General features: G+C 34.8%; 1 protein-coding gene across 11 annotated transcripts in view; it reads right to left on the bottom strand.

Annotated features, from left to right (window-relative positions):
* Positions 1-20,469, bottom strand: part of LOC131952256 (protocadherin Fat 1) — a 221,384-nt gene that overhangs the window by 22,616 nt on the left and 178,299 nt on the right. For 7 of the 11 annotated variants that reach the window (XM_059314814.1, XM_059314816.1, XM_059314815.1 and 4 more), the window contains exons 9-27: positions 19,795-20,005; positions 18,762-19,037; positions 16,510-17,647; positions 15,703-15,910; positions 15,254-15,403; positions 14,003-14,177; positions 12,381-12,602; positions 11,525-11,545; positions 11,011-11,040; positions 9,089-9,210; positions 8,376-8,696; positions 7,336-7,837; positions 6,676-6,884; positions 5,947-6,088; positions 5,344-5,504; positions 4,580-4,813; positions 3,523-4,050; positions 2,913-3,074; positions 2,377-2,536 (exon numbers count right to left, since the gene is read on the bottom strand). In XM_059314814.1, the coding sequence (XP_059170797.1) occupies positions 2,377-2,536; positions 2,913-3,074; positions 3,523-4,050; positions 4,580-4,813; positions 5,344-5,504; positions 5,947-6,088; positions 6,676-6,884; positions 7,336-7,837; positions 8,376-8,696; positions 9,089-9,210; positions 11,011-11,040; positions 11,525-11,545; positions 12,381-12,602; positions 14,003-14,177; positions 15,254-15,403; positions 15,703-15,910; positions 16,510-17,647; positions 18,762-19,037; positions 19,795-20,005 (4,972 nt within the window). The remainder of the gene's footprint in view (positions 1-2,376; positions 2,537-2,912; positions 3,075-3,522; positions 4,051-4,579; positions 4,814-5,343; positions 5,505-5,946; positions 6,089-6,675; positions 6,885-7,335; positions 7,838-8,375; positions 8,697-9,088; positions 9,211-11,010; positions 11,041-11,524; positions 11,546-12,380; positions 12,603-14,002; positions 14,178-15,253; positions 15,404-15,702; positions 15,911-16,509; positions 17,648-18,761; positions 19,038-19,794; positions 20,006-20,469) is intronic. The other 4 variants (XM_059314824.1, XM_059314825.1, XM_059314821.1 and 1 more) reach the window with 3 other exon arrangements.

Genomic DNA, 20,469 nt, shown 5'->3' with positions numbered 1-20,469 from the left:
TTTCACTTGATTCAAAATGCCCAGAAATTTCTTCTTTCAAAATTTTAATTATCTCACAATTAGATTCATCTACCACACTGAAGAGTTTCTCAAATTTACAATATGTCCAAGATTTATTTTCTTCGCCGATTTTGCACCTTTGATAAAAATGCCCCGAAATAATCATGGAAAGTGATAATATTCGTTCATTTTCCCTGAAGCTTCAGGTTATGCTTATGTTGATGTTCGAACACATCTGCTAGGTATGATACTCTCTCCAACCACTCTATGTCGTTTTCAGTATACCAAAAGGTCTTGTTTCCTTTGCATTTCCAAGAACAATTTGATTTCAGATTTCAATTCAAAAACACGATTCACAACAATTCGTTTGACAGCCAGCGCACTGGAGTGTAGAAGAGCAGAACCTCGTGATCTTTATTCAGGTCTTTGCTCAGTTCTTTGAAGGCTCCAGATTTTATATAATTTACCACTTATACTAGCAATGGAGTCTTGATGGCGATTGTTGAGGGCAGTGGTTAGGGAGCTAAATCTTTTCTGCTTTCTGAAAGCCCGATTTTTACCAAAACATAGATGGTGGACCATCCGTACAAACCCTCACAGCCGTTTTAACCCATTTTAATCATCCAATTTTTAAAAAAAAACGTATTTATTTTCTCCATGCTATCTTCACAAAAGAGCAACTCTTCTTTGCTATCATCTGAAGGAATATAGACAAAGATCAGCAAATACGAACACGAACTCACGTCTGTTGATTTATCAACTTGAAAAGCAAACAATGGTGAAAGCTTAATTTCAATAAAAATGTGTTATTTAACATCTACAGACATGTAAGAATTAATTTCACCATCTTCAACATGCAGGGTTTGATGAGATTTTCTCCTATTGTGTTTTTTTTTTTTGCTTGACATTTTCTGTCGCGACATCATGTGATGTGTTTTCTTGGTGAAAACTTCCAGTTCGATCAAGTCTATGACGTTTGCAACTAGCTTCATACCGACGAAAGAACTCCATATCTTTTTTTTTTATGAGGCTTTTATTCAATCCAGGTTGGATTATGCTTCTGTGGTGTGGAGCGGCAGCTTTATTTCTAAGCAGCTTCCTCTTCTTTCTTTACAAAAAAGGGCTATAATACTGGTTACTGGCTTGTCTAGTAGTCTGGATTCTTTTCTTACAACTAAAATACTTCCATTAAATAAAAAGATAATATATATACTAAATCAATTTTCTTATATAAAATATTCCACGAAACAGCCCCCTCTTACTTATCAGATCTATTTTCTTTTAACATAAAATTAAATCGTCGTCTTAATTTACCATTCCCTTATTCAACCTTTTTCCAAAAACATAGCTTCGCCTACTCTGGTTCTAATTTGTGGAACAATCTTCCTAATAAAATAAAGCTATCTAGATCTGAAAATATATTCAAATCTAAACTAAAACTAAAATTATTTAATGACCTAACTGACTCATTGTAACATTTCTCATTCATCTATTATATTCTCTTTTTTATCTCATTATGTATGATAGCTATGTACCATTGTTTCTTTATTCCACATTTTTAGTGCTATGTGTTACTGCTATGTGTTATTGAATTGTTTTATTTGTTTAAACGGCCAATGTGAAAAAAGGCCTTTGTGCCTACAATTGTAACCGTTGTTTGAATAAATTTGAATAAATTTGAATTTGTTTCGAATGACTCGTCTCAAATGACGTTTTAGTTTTGAAGATTTCATAAACTCGTGACTGAGAACAACTTTGTACAGTACGCTTTGCTTCTTCTCTATTCCCTTTCCAGTGATGTTAGTAAAGCCGAATTTCAAAAATTCTTCTAAATATTTATGTTTTGTTTCAAATTACTAAGGTTTAGTATACCAGTTGGCGACCCCCCAGAAAGCCCTTTGCGACCCCCAGGGGGGTCGCGACCCCCAGGTTGGGAACCCGTGATTTAGAATAATAAGTTAGCAGTTTTTATGCCTTGTTAAACAGAATGGTTAAATTTGCAGTTTTCACAACAATTTGTTAAATTTAGAATTTAAATGTTAAAAGTTTTCTAGTCTTTAAAAGATATATGTTAGCTGTTTTCACAAATCCAGAAAAATTATACAGTTGGATGGTCTTGCAACAATTATTTAAAAAGGATAATTGAAGACAAATCTTTTTGCGATAGTAAAAATCAACCCAAGGAAATTGTTTAGTTAAAATTCTATTTTAGATTACTATTTCAAGTTATAAAAATACTACGACACAATCAAACTATTGATCCTAGTTGGAGAATGTATGTTCATTCAACTCTGAAGTTTCAGTCCTGCTCTTTATTATTCTTAAATTATCCCAACCCAAAATCCTACAAACAATGCAGTCACCATGGTAACTTACCTGTCTCTTTGTTCATGCTAAAAAAGTTGGCTCCCACTCCTTCTAGAAAATATTCTATCCTGGAGTTGAGGGTACCTCTCTCATCAGCATCAGTAGCTCTGATGTGTGTGATTGGAGTTCCAATCTGAATGTCTTCATTCTGCTCTATCCTATGCAGGGGCTGGGTTTAAAATGTAGTAAAGGGTTCATGAAATTTTTTAAAAATATGTAACATATCTAAAGATTAGCTTTAACATATTTGCAAAAAATAGACAACAAGAAAAAATTTTGTGAACAAAAGTTCAATTATGTATTAAATTATGAAATTCAAAATTAATTTAATATTTACTTCATTAAGTGGAATAATTGTTAGCAGTAATTATTTTAAAAACTATAAGAATCTTTAAACTATCAATGATAATAATGAAACACATCCTTAATCAATTATAAATTATAGTACAGTTATAAAACAAGCTAAAAATGAAAAACACAACTAAAAATAGTAACGACAAGGTCATGCACACTGTATCTACTTGGACGCAGAGATAAAAATGTACCTGATCACAAACAGGTGCATTGTCATTGTCATCAATGACATCAATGATGACAGTTGCGTAGGTGAAGTAGGCACCGTCTGTGGCAGCAACACGGAGCCTGTACTGTGACCTGGTCTCTCTGTCCAGTTGTTTGTTCAGCAGTAGTTCCCCTTTCTTGGTGATCTGGTGCCAAGGAGAAAAGTGATATGGATTATACATTGTAAGTTGTTGTAAGATAGTAAAGTATACAGTCTCTCCATAGCTGCAAGCAAACAGGAAAGTAATGATTGAACAATATTTTCAGGACAAATTTAATGATCACATAAAAATAGCAGATCAACTTTCAGCATAGTAATTTCTTTTAATTTGCTAAAACATATTTTCATCATAGCTAAGTAATTTATTAATTTCAAAATAAATTTTTATTATGTAGTCTGACACACAGTTTTAAATTGAAAACAAAAGATAACTTTGTAAAACTTAGGGATAATTTGCAAAAACATTTTTTCATCATAGCTAAATAATTTATACATTTTGAAATAACTTTTTATTATATAGCATGACATACAGTTTTAAATTGAAAACAAAAGATAACTTTGTAAAATTTAGAGAGATAAAAAAAGGAACTTACATCGAACTGCCCAAGCTGATCTCCCTCAGTGATGTAATAGGTGACCTCTGCATTGATACCAGAGTCAGCGTCCTTAGAAACCAGAGTCACCAGCACCGTCCCAGGTAGCGCCCCTTCATTCACTGCAGTTGTGTAGGCATCACGCTCGTACCGTGGTGGGTTGTCATTGCTGTCCGAGATGGTGATCAGAACACTGGTCGTGGAGGTGAGGGACACGCCCTCGCCAGATTTCCTCCCGATCCCCCCGCCTGGCGTATCAGACACAATAACGGTCAGGTTGTACTGGTCCTGGGTCTCCCTGTCCAGGGGGGTGAGTAACGTGATCCAGCCCGTCTCCGAGTCAATCCCAAAAATGCTGGCAGGGTCGGACATGCTGGGGCCAAAGAAATACTTCAGGGGTTTGCTGTAGAGGTCAAGGTCAGTTGCCTGGAGCTGGATGACCTGTTGCTGCGTGGCTGCGTTTTCTGCTATGGTGGCCGTGTACGGGTTGCACGCAAACTCGGGTCTGTTGTCGTTCACATCTTGCACCTACGTACAAAAAAAAATAATTATTAACATTTGACGTACAAAAGACTTTTCAAATAATAATTCTCAATATTTCATATCTTAATTGGTGATACTTATTTTCTAAAATTTCAGTTAAATTATCTACTTAGTTTTATAACAATAGCATCTATAACAATAAATATATAAAGTGTTGTATAAAAGTGAGTTTTAATACAGAAACTAGCAATATATCAATGGACAGTTTCTTGTAAGTAAACAATATTAACACGTACTGGTATGTAAATATACTGCAGAAATATAATACATAGGTACATGTATATATAGCATACCAAGCAGGAAGTAATTATAAATACTTAATTGTGCAAAATTACTTTTTACTCCAATCTTAAACAACTATAAAAACCTACCTATATGTAACTATGAACACCCACCTGTATGTTACTACAAACAACCACCTCTATGTTACTAAAACACCCATGTATATGTTACTACAAACACCCATACATATGTAACTAAAACACCCACCTATATATGTTACTAAAACACCCACCTGTATGTTAATCTCCATATAATCCAATAGTGGTGGCATTGTTTTTGTCTGTGCCATGATGTACAGGTTGTAGGTCGGCGTGACCTCCCGGTCTAACCTCTTGGACAGCAGCAGCTGACCAATGCTGTCTATAGTGAAGGCAGACATCAGGTCAGCTTGACCAGCACCAGAGATGATGGAGTATATGAGCGGGCTGTCATTTCTTGCTTTCAGTGTTGCTATAGTTGTTCCAATCTAAGAGAAGAATAAAAATTAGTGATAAAAAAATCAGTAATTTATTTTTTAAAATGTTAACATTATGGCTACATTTTCTTTCAGTAAATAATAGCAAAAGAATTTTTAAAAGTTACAAACATCAATATAGAAATAAAATAATATAATATAGCAACAGTTCAAAGAAAAGAAACTGAAATTTTAAGATTAGATTGTGGACTTGTATGTTCGTTAATTGAAACTATTGGTGGCTTAGGATATTTTTTATACTACTTGACCTTTCTGTCATTCAATGTTTAAAGTATTTATTGGTAAATTTTCAGAAAATTAAAAAAAAAATAACTTTCTATTTGGCTGAAGGTTTTATTTTTATATTCTATTGATAAGCTTAAATGATTATTTATTTTTCTATTTACATAAAAATTGAGTAAAGTTATTGCATTAAGGTACATACACAGATTCTAACCAATTAGCTCTCTCTCTCTCTGCCCCCCCCCCCCACCCCCCCCCCCCCCCCCCCACCCCTGCCCCACATGCCCTTTTGTAATTACCGGCTCATTTTCATGGACAAAAATTAATTTTGTCGACTCTGCAAATCTGGGAGGGCGGTCATCTTTCTCTATGATCTGAATCTGTGTGGAGACTGTGTTGACCATTGCTGGGTCCCCTAGGTCAGAGGCCTTCACAAAGAACTGGAAAATTGTGTTGTTTTCTGCAAGCAACAAGTATTAATGTTGTTAAAAGAAACTAATTTACAAATTTTCATTACAAATTTTTTTCATTTTTGTATACAAGAAATATTCTATCAATGACATTTATATGTTGATGGAACAATGCTTGTATACATTAAAAATTTTAATTTAAAATATATATAAATATCTATATACATATGATATTTATGTAGGCTTAGCTCTGTAGGAGTCCATCCATGATGGGTAGCTGACTTATGTCAGGGAAACAAAGGCGGCTGAGTATAGTGCTGACTACACTATCCTATTTTATGTCTAGGTTACTGAAACAAATGAACTCTATTTCTTCTGCAGGAAAACATGATATTTTTACATTTTCATCTTCTTTAATAAGAAAGCTCACAGTTAAAGAATTAGTTTCATATATATATAACACTGCCAAAAAGCTGCCAAATTAGCTCTTACTTGCAACACTCAAGTCCACCTTGGTAGTGATCTCCCCTGTGTTTGTATTCAGCTCAAAGAGTTTAGTTACTTCATCATCTCCAGACAGAAGTGAGTACACAATTTTAGCGTTGTCCCCTTCATCTTTATCTTCTGCTTTTACCTGAAATATTTTATCATTTCAATTTAAATATCAGTACCTACACAATGTACTAATCAAATACCCAAGCTATTTAAGGGGTGATCATGGCTTTCCTATCAAGTAAACAAACATATTTGCAAGCTAATAATTAAACTTTAGTGGAGTAGACAAATGAACAAATTAATTTTTTCAAGCATTTCAAAATTAACAAAATGACAACCAACATAACTTTTGTTTTAAGTTAACAAAACAACTTGTAAATCAATGTAAAAACTACTTTTTAAGTCAACGAAACCAGTTTTAAATCCATTAAAAAAACAAATTAAAATCAACAGAACACTAAAACATTTAAGTCAACAAAAACTATTCTTTAAGTTGACAAAAACTATTCTTTAAGTCAACAAAAACTGTTCTTTAAGTTGACAAAAACTATTCTTTAAGCCAACAAAAACTATTCTTTAAGTCGACAAAAACTATTCTTAAAGTCAACAAAACCAGTTTTAAATCAATTAAAAAAAAACTAATTAAAATCAACAAAACACTACAACATTTAACTTCTTAAGTAAACAAAACTATTCTTTAAGTTAACAAAAAACTTTCAATCTTGCCTTCAGCACAACAGATCCCACTGTTGCGTTCCGGGCCACATTAAATTTATACTCGTGCATTGAGAACATGGGCATATTGTCATTCTCATCCGTCACTCTGATGACAACTCTGGCAAAGCCCATCTTGCTGCCGTTGTCAGTGGCAGCAATGGTGAAGTTGAAAGCACTTGTTTTCTCCCTGTCTAGTCTTTGTCGAGTTGAAATTTCTCCTGAAAAAATAAAATGTTCAGTTGAAGTATCTCATAAAAAAATGTTTTGTTTTAAAAATAGAGGAAAATGCTAAATTTAAGTTTTACAAATTTAAAGTGAACAACATTTTTATCTTGATGATAATAGAAATAATTTTAGTAGTAATAATCTCAACAGTAATAATTTAAAAAAAAAAACATAAGTAAAAGAAAAATTTTGTGTTTGTAGCACAAATTCAATAATAAATATTTTAAAGTTATTTATCCAAAATCATGAAAATTTTTGAAACACAAATAGAATACTATACAAGTTTAACAAAAGTTTACACCCAAACTACTTTTTGTTTACATTGCCTAATTTGTTTAGTATGATAATTAATTCTTTAAAAATTTGATCATCAAAAATACTATTTAGTTTTAAAAAAAAAGATTTAAGTTTCAACGTACAGTTCATGAGATGAACAAAAAGTACCTGTATCAGCATCAATGCTAAATATTTTTGCCATGTGGGTGTTGACAATGGAGTAAGTCAGCAACCCATAATTCCCTCTGTCCTTGTCAACCGCAGTGGCTGTCAGAATGGTTGTCCCGGTTGCCACGCCCTCGGACACATTGGCATAATACACATCTTTCACAAACTTGGGTGTGTAGTGGTTTGTGCTGCGTACGTCCACTGTCACCCTGGTGAAGCTTGTGTACACGCCATCAGTAACTGACACGTTAAGTGTGTACGCCGGACCAAGGGCCGGCACTCTTTGCTCAGACAGGGAGATAATCCCAGAATTGGCGTCGATGCTGAAGGTAAATTTATCATTACCTCCGACAATGCTGTAGAAAAGATTGTCGGCATCTGATTCGTCAGGGTCAAGGGCGATGACCTTGAAGACCAAGTGACCACGCGTGGCAGTGTCGCTGATGTAGCAATCATAGGACGGCTGAGTGAATGATGGGGGGTTGTCATTCAAATCCAAAACCTAACAGGAAATAATGTAAAAGGAAAATCTGTATCACAATGTTCAAAAAACTAATTAAAGACCTAAAATAAAAACAATACTAATACCAAAAGGTAAAATAAAAATAAAAATGGACAGTTATACCATGTACATAGCTTGTATGTCTGGGTTACCTCACATGATACCCAGTCCTAGGGCCCAAATACTGGTCAAAAACAGAATATCAAGATGGTTATTTAAAACATCTTTAGGCTGAGTTAACTCAGCTTAAATGTGTACCCAGCTTAGGTTACTATTCGTTGTTACCATAACAGCACAGGAACACAACTTTCTCTAACCAATGGGCTTGGTAGTGCCAAAACTATAATTATCTTTTAAGATTCCGGCAATAGGGCTGGTAAGTAGGTCACCAACCAGTTCTACGGCTCAATAAAACCTGCATGAGCCATAGAACTGTTTATTGACCTACTTACCGATTGTGGAGAGAAAAAAAAAGGGACAAAAATAAATACACATTTGGTTTGTGTATCAATAAATTTGTAAACAGCAACATATTTACCTTCACAGTAACAAGAGCAGTTGAGCTGAGCACATGCTTTCCATTGTCCTTGGCCACCACCAGCATCTTGTACTCCTTCTGCACCTCGTGGTCCAGAATCTTCTTCAGAGTGATCTCCCCTGTCTCGGTGTTGATCTGGAAATGCTCCAGGTCCCTCCTGCCAGGGGAGACTGGTGCCAGACTGAAGTAGACCAGGGCGTTGGCCCCGCTGTCAGCATCCGTGGCATTGACCGTCAGAACCCTGGAGCCGATGGATGCGGACTCTGAGAGTGTGTGGGTGTAGGAGAGGCTGCCAAACACTGGTGGGTTGTCATTGACATCCTGTGGAGTTATTTATAGCTCAATGTGTCATGTGATTTGATGGAACAGACAAAAGGAATACACTATATAGTTGTTTATTTAGTCTTAGATCATTAAACATGGAGATCTTTAAAAATTCAAAGTTGATGTTTTCAACTAAACTAGAAAAGTTTATACTTATAATTTTTAATTAAGTAGGAAATTTAAAAATAACAAATCTAAAAATAAAACAAAGAAAATTTGAGTTTATAACCTTTCATATTTATTTAACAAAGATTTCCACAACAAACTTTTAGTTTTTCATCATTCAAAAGATATAGTTCAGATTAATCAAATTGAAAACAAAAATACATTTTTAAAAAAGAATAATTAAAAATTTTTAATAAAAAAATTTGAAAGCTGTGTATCATTACCTCAACTTTCACATTGACTGTGGCCTCAGCGTAGCTCCCTGTAAAAACATCGCTGGCACGGATGGTCAGTGTGTAGGCATTATTGTCCTCGTAGTCCAGGTTACCCACCACAGACAAGTAGCCTAGAATGGTCAAAACAGATACCCCTGGTCATAATATGCTTCAAAGACTGCCAAAAAAAAAAAACTACAAATACTGTGTGGGACCTATTAAAAATTCCTCCTGTGTTTTGTAGAAACGAAAAAAAAAAGTCCTGAAATAGTGATGATAAAAAAGCAAAGCATGTTTAAGGGGTTAGAAGCAGCTGTCCATTTTATTCTAAAAATAAAATTAAAATCTATTAGGAAAATAATGTACTTAATTTTAGATTAACTAATTACTACTAATTGACCTGACTGAGATATAACAATATTACAAAAATTTGTGTCGCTTAATATAAATGGTGCATGGTTATTTTACAGAACAAAAGCTATTCAATATTTTACAACATTTTATATAAAATTTGGTTTCACATCTAAGATGCAGCCTCCTGTGTTTTACCTCCCTTATTTTTTCTACACAATAACATGATTGTGACAAATAATTTAATGCACTTTTCTTAACTAAATTTTTTTTTAACTAAGCAAAGCTGAGAAATGATGAAGCAAAACTAACTATAAATCTTTATTTAAAAAATATATAAAAATATAACTTTTGAAAACATTTCTTTTTTATCTTTATCATTGTATAAAGAAACTTTCAAGCTTAATTTAATTTGAATTTAAGCTTTAATATTGTTTTTCTTTTTTTTTCTTTTGTTACAAATTATACCTTTGATAAGTAATACTAACATTACAACTTAATCTTATATAATCTGTATTAAAATACAATTCTATGCACTAAACACATTTTTTTTAAATTTTCATAAGTCTAACAATGACTACAACTTAAAACATTTATTTGGATGGACTTGTAATAGAACTAAACACAATAATACATAACACATCAATTTCAAAGTTATGGTGTACAAGGAAAACATTAAAAAAACAAATAATATTCAGTAACATTAAAAAGTATGATCTATTGCTGAAACAATCCAATTTCAGTGTGCAGAACAGCTGGATCTGCCACTGAGGGGAATAAGTCAAAAACAGCAACCCATAGAGATACCTGTTAGGAGCTAATCTATTGTGTTATGTTTGGAAGATGACAAATAGAAATGGAGCAAAATGAAATATTAGTTCCTTTTCACACTTAGGTTATGCAGTGCATGCTTTAACTATTGTAATTGCTTCCCTTTGAGATTTATTACTTTACACACCATTACTGGAATATAAATATATGTGTTTGCTTTTTTTTAAAATACTTCTTTTAAAATATTGGAATATAATATTTTATTTGTAATTTATGATTAAATTCACTGACGTTTTCTCACTTATTGATCATTGATAAGCCAAGCCTACAAGCATATTTTTTAGAAAATTAGCAAAAACCTATTTTCTTTACCAATAAAAGTCACACGAAAAGTGCAAATGCTAAACTTTAAAATATGTCTAGATTTTATTTTAAACTAAGAAATTAAATTCTGGATAATAACGAATTAAATATCTATTATCTAATTACTGAATCTAAAGTATATAATTAATTAATTATGCGCTGCTTGTGATGTTTTCTTCATTTTTTGTTAGCTGGAATCACCTCACTTCATGCTGGGATCATGCAAGTTATTTCTTTAACTTAATAACTAGATCTATATCCAATCAGCATAGTTCTGTGTTAAATTTTAAATTCTGTAAAATTATAGATAATTAAATTGTATCCATAGAAACAGGAAACAGAATCTTCACATTTATTTTCTAACTACCAGAATCAACCGGTATAAAAAGTAGTGTTACAAAAGCTTGAAAGAAGCGACAAAAATAAATAAATAAATAATCAATTACCTTCAGAAAATGGACTAGGTTCGTTGAAATCTTAAGGAATTATTAGAAAAGATTTGTTTTTAAAGAAACTGACATTTTAAGTCATTTTTACTAGCAAATTAGAAGATATACAAAGAATTGTTTCGCTCATAATAAAGGGAACTATTAACATCTTTAAAATGTTGCAAATACTGAAACTAAACTTCATGTGTATGTGCTGAAGATGATCTGACTTTTGGTTAATTCATCACACATGCCATTTTCAACACAAACTTGTTTAAAAATCACACATGATAACAGCAATCAAAACAACCAATTAATTAGCAATGTCTGGTGTTAATAATCATGTCTTAAATAACCAAGGAAGACACATAAATTATGTATTAAATGTTACTCACACATTACATAACATATAGAATGATTACTCATAACAATAAAACAGTAAGGAAATGTTAATTCAAAACATGAATGGAAAAATCAAGAGGAAAAATAATCTACATGAATACATATATATATAGTACAGCGAGATACTTACAAGGACCCAGTGTTTCCATGTCTATGAAATGTTGTGATAGAAGATATTATGTTAAGGTTGGATTGGTTGGGTTAGTTAGGGTAAATTTTGGTGTTTGGGATAAGTGAAAAAATTTTATGGTTTGTGTAAAATAAAATGTTTTCAGAGCTTCAAAACAAATGCAATTTTAGAAAGAAAAACAGTTTTTTAAAAAGATGAAATAAACACAAATTGTTTTGTTCATTGAGTTGAATGGCTAAAAATAAATATCTGGGACAAACCAGTGCACACAAATTATTGCCAGAGCCTCACAAAATTCCAAATGCCAAATCAAATTTAATTTTATACTAAACAGAAAAAAACCTTTAGTAAAAACTATTGGACTGCAAATAAAAAATATATTTAAAATAAACCAAATTCAAAATAATTCAAAGCCATTCCTAAGCTAGCATTAACGTAAAGAAATTATAAAGCATGACTAATGCTCTTGTCAATGCTTCCAATTATCCAAGTAAATAATATAATAAAGTACATTTATAAGTTTATTTATATGTAACTTTTATAAATGAAAAATATCTCTTAGATTTAAATTTGTTTAAAGTTAGTTTTTAAATTTTCTTTTCCGTTTTAGTGAGAAAAAAGACCAACACAAGATTTTAACAAAATTTAGTAAAAGGAATTTTAAACTAGCAAATAAGATAACTTTTTAGCATTTTGCTTTTTTAATGATAAAATGATCAGGGTCAACTAAAAGACTAAAAATAAAAATACATGTAAATCAGGTAAATCATAACCTATTGTTCTTTAATATTATCAAAGGGAGGAAATATTATGATAAATAATGGTAAAAAATGCCTCGCTAATAAAGTGATCTTACCTGTATTGAAAGACAGGGCGAAATCTCCATATTTATCCCCCCTACTGATGGAGTAGATCAGCTTCTGGCCGTGTGGGGAAATAGCTTTGGCGGACATGACGGGGGAGTGGGGGGCAGCATTCTCAAGGACGCTGGCCTCATAGACCGGCTGCTCAAACAATGGGCTGGAACTGTCAGTGATGTGAACGTGGACCGCAGCGACGGCCGTCAATGATGGGGAACCTTTAGGGTTAACATAAAATAAGCTATGAATAATTTTTGTATAAGGCCATCCTTTCTAATCAATACAAAATGGGATAAATAATTTCAATGAGTAAACACAACTGAGGGGGTGGGGGAATTAAAGTTTCCAATGGGTACCTGACTTGTTGGAGAATGTAAGTATAGATTGCACAGTTCTACTGTCATTGAAGCATAAAATCTTTTTCATCTGCCCTTTATCTGCCCTTAAGACCCTCAGCTCGAAAAAGTTACTTATACTTGTTTACTGACTTAAATACTATAATACAAATAGCCCTAATGACCATAAATAAATAACCCTAATTTACCTCTTCAGACTTAAAAACCAACAGGTCAGAAAGGGACTTTATTTTTACTTATTTAGTGACTGGAATACTAAAATTGTTTGTTAAAAATCACTGTCTAGTACAAAAACATATTCGGCTTTTATTCTCGGCAAGAACTCTCATTGAAATCACTGTAGCACAAAAACATATTGAGGTTACTAGCCTTTATCCTCAGCAAGAACTCTCATTGAAATCACTGTAGCACAAAAACATATTGAGGTTACTAGCCTTTATCCTCAGCAAGAACTCTCATTGAAATCACTGTAGCACAAAAACATATTGAGGTTACAAGCCTTTATCCTCAGCAAGAACTTTGATTAAAATCACTGTAGCACTAAACATATTGAGGTAACTAGCCTTTACCCTCAGCAAAAACCCTGATTAAAATCACTTTAGCACTAAACATAATGAGGTAACTAGCCTTTACCCTCAGCAAAAACCCTGATTAAAATCACTTTAGCACTAAACATAATGAGGTTACTAGCCTTTATCCTCGGCAAGAACTCTGATTAAAATCACTTTAGCACTAAACATATTGAGGTAACTAGCCTTTATCCTCAGCAAGAACTTTAATTAAAATCACTGTAGCACTAAACCTATTGAGGTAACTAGCCTTTATCCTCAGCAAGAACTTTGATTAAAAACACTGTACAAAAACATATTGAGGTAACTAGCCTTTATCCTCTGCAAGAACTTTGATTAAAATCACTGTAGCACTAAACCTATTGAGGTAACTAGCCTTTATCCTCAGCAAGAACTTTGATTAAAAACACTGTACAAAAACATATTGAGGTAACTAGCCTTTATCCTCAGCAAGAACTTTGATTAAAAACACTGTACAAAAACATATTGAGGTAACTAGCCTTTATCCTCAGCAAGAACTTTGATTAAAATCACTGTCTAGTACAAAAACATATTGAGGTAACTAGCCTTTATCCTCAGCAAGAACTTTGATTAAAATCACTCTAGCACTAAACCTATTGAGGTTACTAGCCTTTATCCTCAGCAAGAACTTTGATTAAAATCACTGTACAAAAACATATTGAGGTAACTAGCCTTTATCCTCAGCAAGAACTTTGAGAACTATCTCCTTGTTGTGATCTCTGGTGTCCAAGTTCTTGACCACAATCTCTCTAGTGTAGGGGTTGATGGCAAACTTGTTGTTATATGACTCAGCCAGGACGTACTTAATTTCTCCGTTCATGCCAATATCTGGGTCTACTGCTCGAACCTGATGAGATGGAAGAAGAATTTTTTTTAAAAGTGTGCATTAATATTCAAGTATTAAAAAGGACGGTAAAAACCAAAATTGACTTGTTTTTTAATAAAAAGAAATAGTTCATTTCAAAATATAAACACTGCAAAATGTACTATAATTTCTTTATAACTTAATTTTTTTTTTAAATTATTAAAAGACAATGCAGTCTTGTATTTTATAAAGCACATCACATAAGCAGACAATTTAGGGCCTTGGCTTTAGACTGGATTTCCAAAGCACAATCATCCAAAGGTCTACTAGACTACGGAGACATAGGGAGGAATGTGGTAGTGGAACACAACTACTACCCCTACTAAAGTAAGTAATCTAAGCTTTATTTAGATGACAGTCAAGAGCAGTGGTGTAGGCAGTGAGGTATTAAAAGGGGTTAGAACCCCCACCTCCTCCAATGAAGAAGTTCTGCTGATGGCGTTGGTCAACAGTCTATCCAGATTTATCGCAAGCAGTTTATTATTTGCAACTGGTTAAGGGCAGCTGTACATTATCAACAGTTATTATTTCTTAAAACAGTATAAATCTTGCTTACTTTCACATTTTATCACAATTGAGGAAATAAGGAAAATGTCAGGATTTGATAACTAATGACACAAGTAGTCTGCCACACGGACATAATTTTAAAAGCCACAATTACAGCAAAAGTAATAAAACCCCTCTTGCAATCTTTTTAAAAAATTAATCAGTTTCAGAGATTTTCTTCCAATGATTATTTGCCTTATTGCCAACCTTCTCCTAAAACAGTTAGGTTTGACACCAGTCATCTTTTTTCAAATTCTTAAACACCATAATCTCTCAGGGGAAGTAATAGTCATTTTTTTTGTAATAGCCATACATCAGCAATTCATTTACTTAAACATTTTTCATAGAAAGAAAAAGTGTATAATCCCAAGCCCTTTACTATTTTAAACACCTGACACTGACAATTAAAAAGTTTTATCTCTTGAAACATGTAGTTATCTTTTCCTGAAATAGTGAGTTATATTTTCCTGGTAATTAAAAAAGTTGTCAGGGGATAAAATAAACAGCCTCACCACTTGGATAACTTTCCCACTCTCAGCATCAGCAGACACGGTGCAGTGGTAGGGCAGGTTGAGGAACATGGGAGGGTTGTCATTCTCATCCTGCACCAGAACCTGCACCACGACATGGGCAGATAACTCCTTGGTCTTGCTGTCTTGAACCTGCCAGATTTTTTTTTTTAGTAGTGAGAAAATTGCAGAGGTATGTTTGTTGATTGCCTTCAACTGCTTAAAAAAACATATTTGACTCTAATAATTTAAATCTATAAATTGTTTAGCCATTTTGAAATAAATAAATATTAATTTTTCTTAATTATTGGATTATAAATTAACTTTAAACTTAGTTTTTTTCAATTGCAAAAAAAAAAAAAAATAGACTTAAATAAATTTCTGACTGACTAATGTCAACTAAGTCCAATGTAAATACTTGTAACATATTTATACAGTGCAGGTGGACTCACCTTGACAACTACTGTGTAGTTATCTTTCCTTTCCCTGTCAAACTCAAGGCCGTTGGTCGACAACACACCAGAAGTCTGGCCAACAGAAAACAGGTCACGGTTGTTGAGCAAGGTGAAGGTGACGTGCTGGCCAGGTTTCAGGGCCACCGGCTGAATGATGACCAGCTGGTACTCCTTGGCGCTGTTCTCTGGCACGGTGGCTGAATATCTGGGGGAAATAATCCAAGCATGATAATAAAAAAACTTTTTGTCATCTAAATATTAGTAGGCGGACAGCATGGTCAGATTGTAGAGCTCACAGCTGCTAACCCCAAAAGTCTCAAGTTCGGATCCCAGACTTGAGTCAGTATGATGTCGTTGAGTCTATCAAGCTTTGATGGGTACCTGACACATGGGAAACAAAGGCAGGCGGGCATGGTGCTGACCACACTATCAATCATATTCCTAGGTCACTGAAACAGATGAACTCTACTTCATCTGTCTCACATCTTAGGCATGAATAGGAAAAGAGGATGATTAATATTAATAAAATTTGTTCCAAAAAGTTACTGTAATCAGAATTTAAACAGCTGTTGCTTTCATAGTTAAACCTTATGCAGATAGTCTGGTGTTAAGTATTACCATTCCTTTCAAGACACATCTATAGGTTTAATTAAACTTAAAGGAATTAAAACTTAGCATTAAATTAATTTAAATAGAAAATAGTCCTGCTTGCCTCACAGGATAGTCTCTTTCCACCTCAACCTCTACCTGTAAGTAAATATATTTATAAATTAATTTAAAAAAAAAATATCAACTATATTTTACCTTTCTTTAACAAATCTAAGCTCCGTGGCGCCCTCTTGTTGCACGTTGATGAAAATTCTAGTCAAGGAGGTAAATTTCCCGTCGGTCGCCTGCACGCTCAGCTCGTAAATTATCTTTGACAGTTCGCACTTCTGCACGGTGATGACACCCGTCTGTGAGTTGATCTCAAATGCCGCCTCATCATTGCCGTTGATAATACCATAGCTGAGTGGTTTATCAAACACAGTATCAGGATCACTGGCCATAACCTGGATGACCGCCACGTCGTAGTATGTCGGCAGGACAAGCAACGCTTGATAGACTGGCTCACTAAACCTCGGAACATTGTCGTTGACGTCTTCAATGTAAATGACGACCGTCGCGGTCTGAAAAGCCTGGAGCTGGGGTACCCCCAAGTCTGTCACCTGGACTGAAAAGTTGTAAACAGTCCTGGTTTCGTAGTCTAACGTCGCCATGGTCCGAATAGCTCCGGTGTTGGGGTCAATAGCAAAGTATTTCAAAGCTTCGTGACCCACAATCTGGTAATACAATCTGGCGTTGTTGTTGGAATCTGCGTCTTTAGCTTGGACCACCAGTGGGTACCTGGCAGAGTCCAAGACCATAGAGCCTTGAAGAGCAGATTCCGAAATGTTGCCGACATAAACGGGGTGTATAAAAACAGGGGCGTTGTCGTTGACATCAACAATGTGTACTATGACATTAACAGACTGAGACGCTGAAACAATATTTGTGGCCATGACGGTCAAATTAAAGAACTGATTCTTTTCGTAGTCGATTGGCCTCAAGGTAAATATAACCCCTGAATTAGGGTTTATGTTAAAAAAACCTTCGTTATCTCCTCGTAAAATGGCATAAACAACCGTAGACAAGCTGGTGGCTATGACTGACGTCACCACAGTACCAGATGGTAGGTTCTCCTGGAGCTCTACAGAGTACTCCTTCTGCAAGAATTTGGGCGGGGAGTTTGTCGATATGGTGACGGCTATTTCAACCTTGGTTGTGCTGCTGAGAGGGGGTTCGCCCATGTCGGTGGCGGAGACCAGCATCTCAAAGCTGGAGTGGACCTGGCGGTTGAGCTCTTTGGCCACGGATATGATGCCGCTGTGGTTGTCGATGCTGAAGGTGCTGTCGGCATTTCCTGAAAGGTCAAGGACACTGCTATTAATAGGTTTACAGGTTTAAAAAAAAAATTTGACATTCAAGGGAAGTAAAAAGTTACATACTTGTATGATTTTAAAAAAAAAAAGAATACAGTTTCCCAAACATGTTAAAAAACAAACTTTCCAAAGATATTTTCTAAAGTGACTTTTGTTTCAAAGGTCACAATCTTTTTAATACTTGTTCTGAACTACATGGACACATTGTAAACACAATGGAAATGTCACTTTCATCATTATAGGATTAAACACAAAAGTTCACTGCCTGAATCTATGAATGGGATCTTTCTATGTAACCCAAATAAGTCAAGATAAAATGGCCAGAAAAAATGTCCAATGACAACCTGTGGCTAATCATTAAACAACAGCCAATAGACAAGGATGTTAAAGCCTGCAATTGGAGATAGATCAGGCAGGCTAAGAAGAGAACATGTCAACACTACTAGGCAAGGATTGAACTGGAACCCCCATGGGAAAAGAAAAGTAAAGTAAGTAACAAAAATGTAAAGAATCCTTTTAAGATCAGCGATCCATTGGGCAGATGCAGAGGCATAGCACCCCTTCCTGGCGCCCGGGGACAAACTTTTGATTTGTTTTTCCAACCCATTTTGGCGCCCCCTAAGGTCGGCGCCAGGGAACATATGTCCCCCCCCCCCCCCGCACCCCCCCCCTCGCTACGTCTCTGGGCAGATGAATTAGAAATCATGTTTCTTGACCTCTGTATATGAAAGGAAGGTGTGTTCAGCGCTTAACACAGCAGCCTTTACTTTCCCTAACATGAGTAAGGTACCCATCAGAGCTGGGTGTACTCAAGGACATTATACTGACTTAGACAAAGATTTGAACTCAAGACCCTCGGGGTAGCAGCCTAGCGCTCTACTACTAAAGCCACGCCATACCATGGAAATGAAAAGCAGACACATCTTAACTATCCTGGAGAAGGATTGTGGAAAGTTAAGCAAAGACTGCGAGGTTTACATGGGCATAACTAAATAGAGGTGCCCAAAACAGTGTAGCTACTGCCCTTTTTCTCCTCAGGGGCTACATAGGATGAAGTCACGTCAAATAAATAAAAGTAAAAGTTTGAACCCTCACCTGAGAGTATGGAGTAAGTCAGCTCCGCGTTGAGTCCCTTATCACTGTCCACAGCCATGACCTGCACCACCGACGTCCCCACGGCCGCCGACTCGTACACCTGACCCCTGGTCACCTCCGACAAGAACTGTGGCACGTGGTCGTTGTGGTCAGTCAGGGTGATCTCCACCCTGGCGAAGCTGCGCTTGGACAGAAATCCCTGGTCCCTGGCTTGGACGGTCAGTAGGTGGCGGGACAGGTCCTCTCTGTCCAGTGGACGGTCCACGACTATCACACCTGGTCAACATTTTATAAAGACAATTCCATTTTAATCTTCAGCTCTTGAACAATTACAGACTGTTCACTGTACTAATACGCCATTATTTATTCCAAAACGAATAAGCTTTGTACATTTTTAGAGATTTAACATATTACATAAAACAAAAATATGACATAATATAAATTTTAAAGAACCCCCACCCCCCTCCTTTCAGTTGCTTATGAAGGTACAACAAAAATGTGCATGATGCTTAACTAGGAAGTTCTAAGCATGTGTAAATGTATTTAAATCAGTAAATAAATGTACTTTTATGTACACACACATATAATACATTTTATATAGGCCCCTGCATATATATATATATATATATATATATATATATATATATATATATATATATATATATATATATATATATATATATATACCTATATATATATATGTATGTATATATATGTATATATATACCTATATATATATATATAGATATATATATATATATATATATATATATATATATATATATATATATATATATACATATATATACATACATATATATACATACATATATATATATATACATATACATATATATACATACATATGTATATATATATACATATACATATATATACATACATATATATACATACATATATATAATATGCACACACATTATGCCAAGAATATATTTCTTTGTAAGAAAAAATTCCCCTCCCCGCCCCCCTCGAAGGTGAAGGTCACAACAACAAACAGACGTAGGTCTCTCACCATCTTTCTCCCCGATGTGGAATTTCTCCAGACTTCCGGTGGAGGCGGCCGACGTGATGGAGTAGAGCAGACGGTTGTTGCTGTCGGCGTCCTTGGCCGTGACGGTGAGGATGTAGGTGCCGACCTCGGCGTTCTCCGAGATCTCGGCCCGGTACAGCGTGCTGGTGAAGATGGGCTCGTTGTCGTTGCCGTCGACGATGGTAACGTCAAGCTTAGACGGGGAAAAAATGGCGGACGTTAAGGATCGATAAAGCAAGAGTATATTATGCCAGTTCTTTTTTTATTTGAAAAAAAACAAAACAAAAAACAAAAAACCCACAACACAATATTATATTGACGTTGTTTCTGCTATTATTGCTAGGGTTATTTAAAAAAATTAAATACTTTTTCACATCTTACGATCCATGGGGCAGGTAAAGTAGCCCTGCTTCAGTGACATCAGGATATGAAGGGATAGTGTTGTCAACGCTAAGCCCAGAAGCCTTTACTTTTTTTTAACGTGAGTCAGGTACCCATTAGAGCTAGATGGACTCCGTGACGTAGTACGGACTCCTGGGATCCGAATTCGAGACTTTCGGGTTAGTGGTAACATGGAACAGGAGAGGTAACATGGGTTAGTGGTGAACGTTCCACCATTCGACCACACAAACCCTACCCTACTAAGGTTAAGATTAG

The sequence above is a fragment of the Physella acuta genome, unplaced genomic scaffold (assembly GCF_028476545.2).
Source record: "Physella acuta isolate Inbredline_101_S28 unplaced genomic scaffold, ASM2847654v3 ptg000862l, whole genome shotgun sequence".
Classification (NCBI taxonomy): domain Eukaryota; kingdom Metazoa; phylum Mollusca; class Gastropoda; family Physidae; genus Physella; species Physella acuta.
This window is presented reverse-complemented; position numbering and strand designations above follow the sequence as displayed.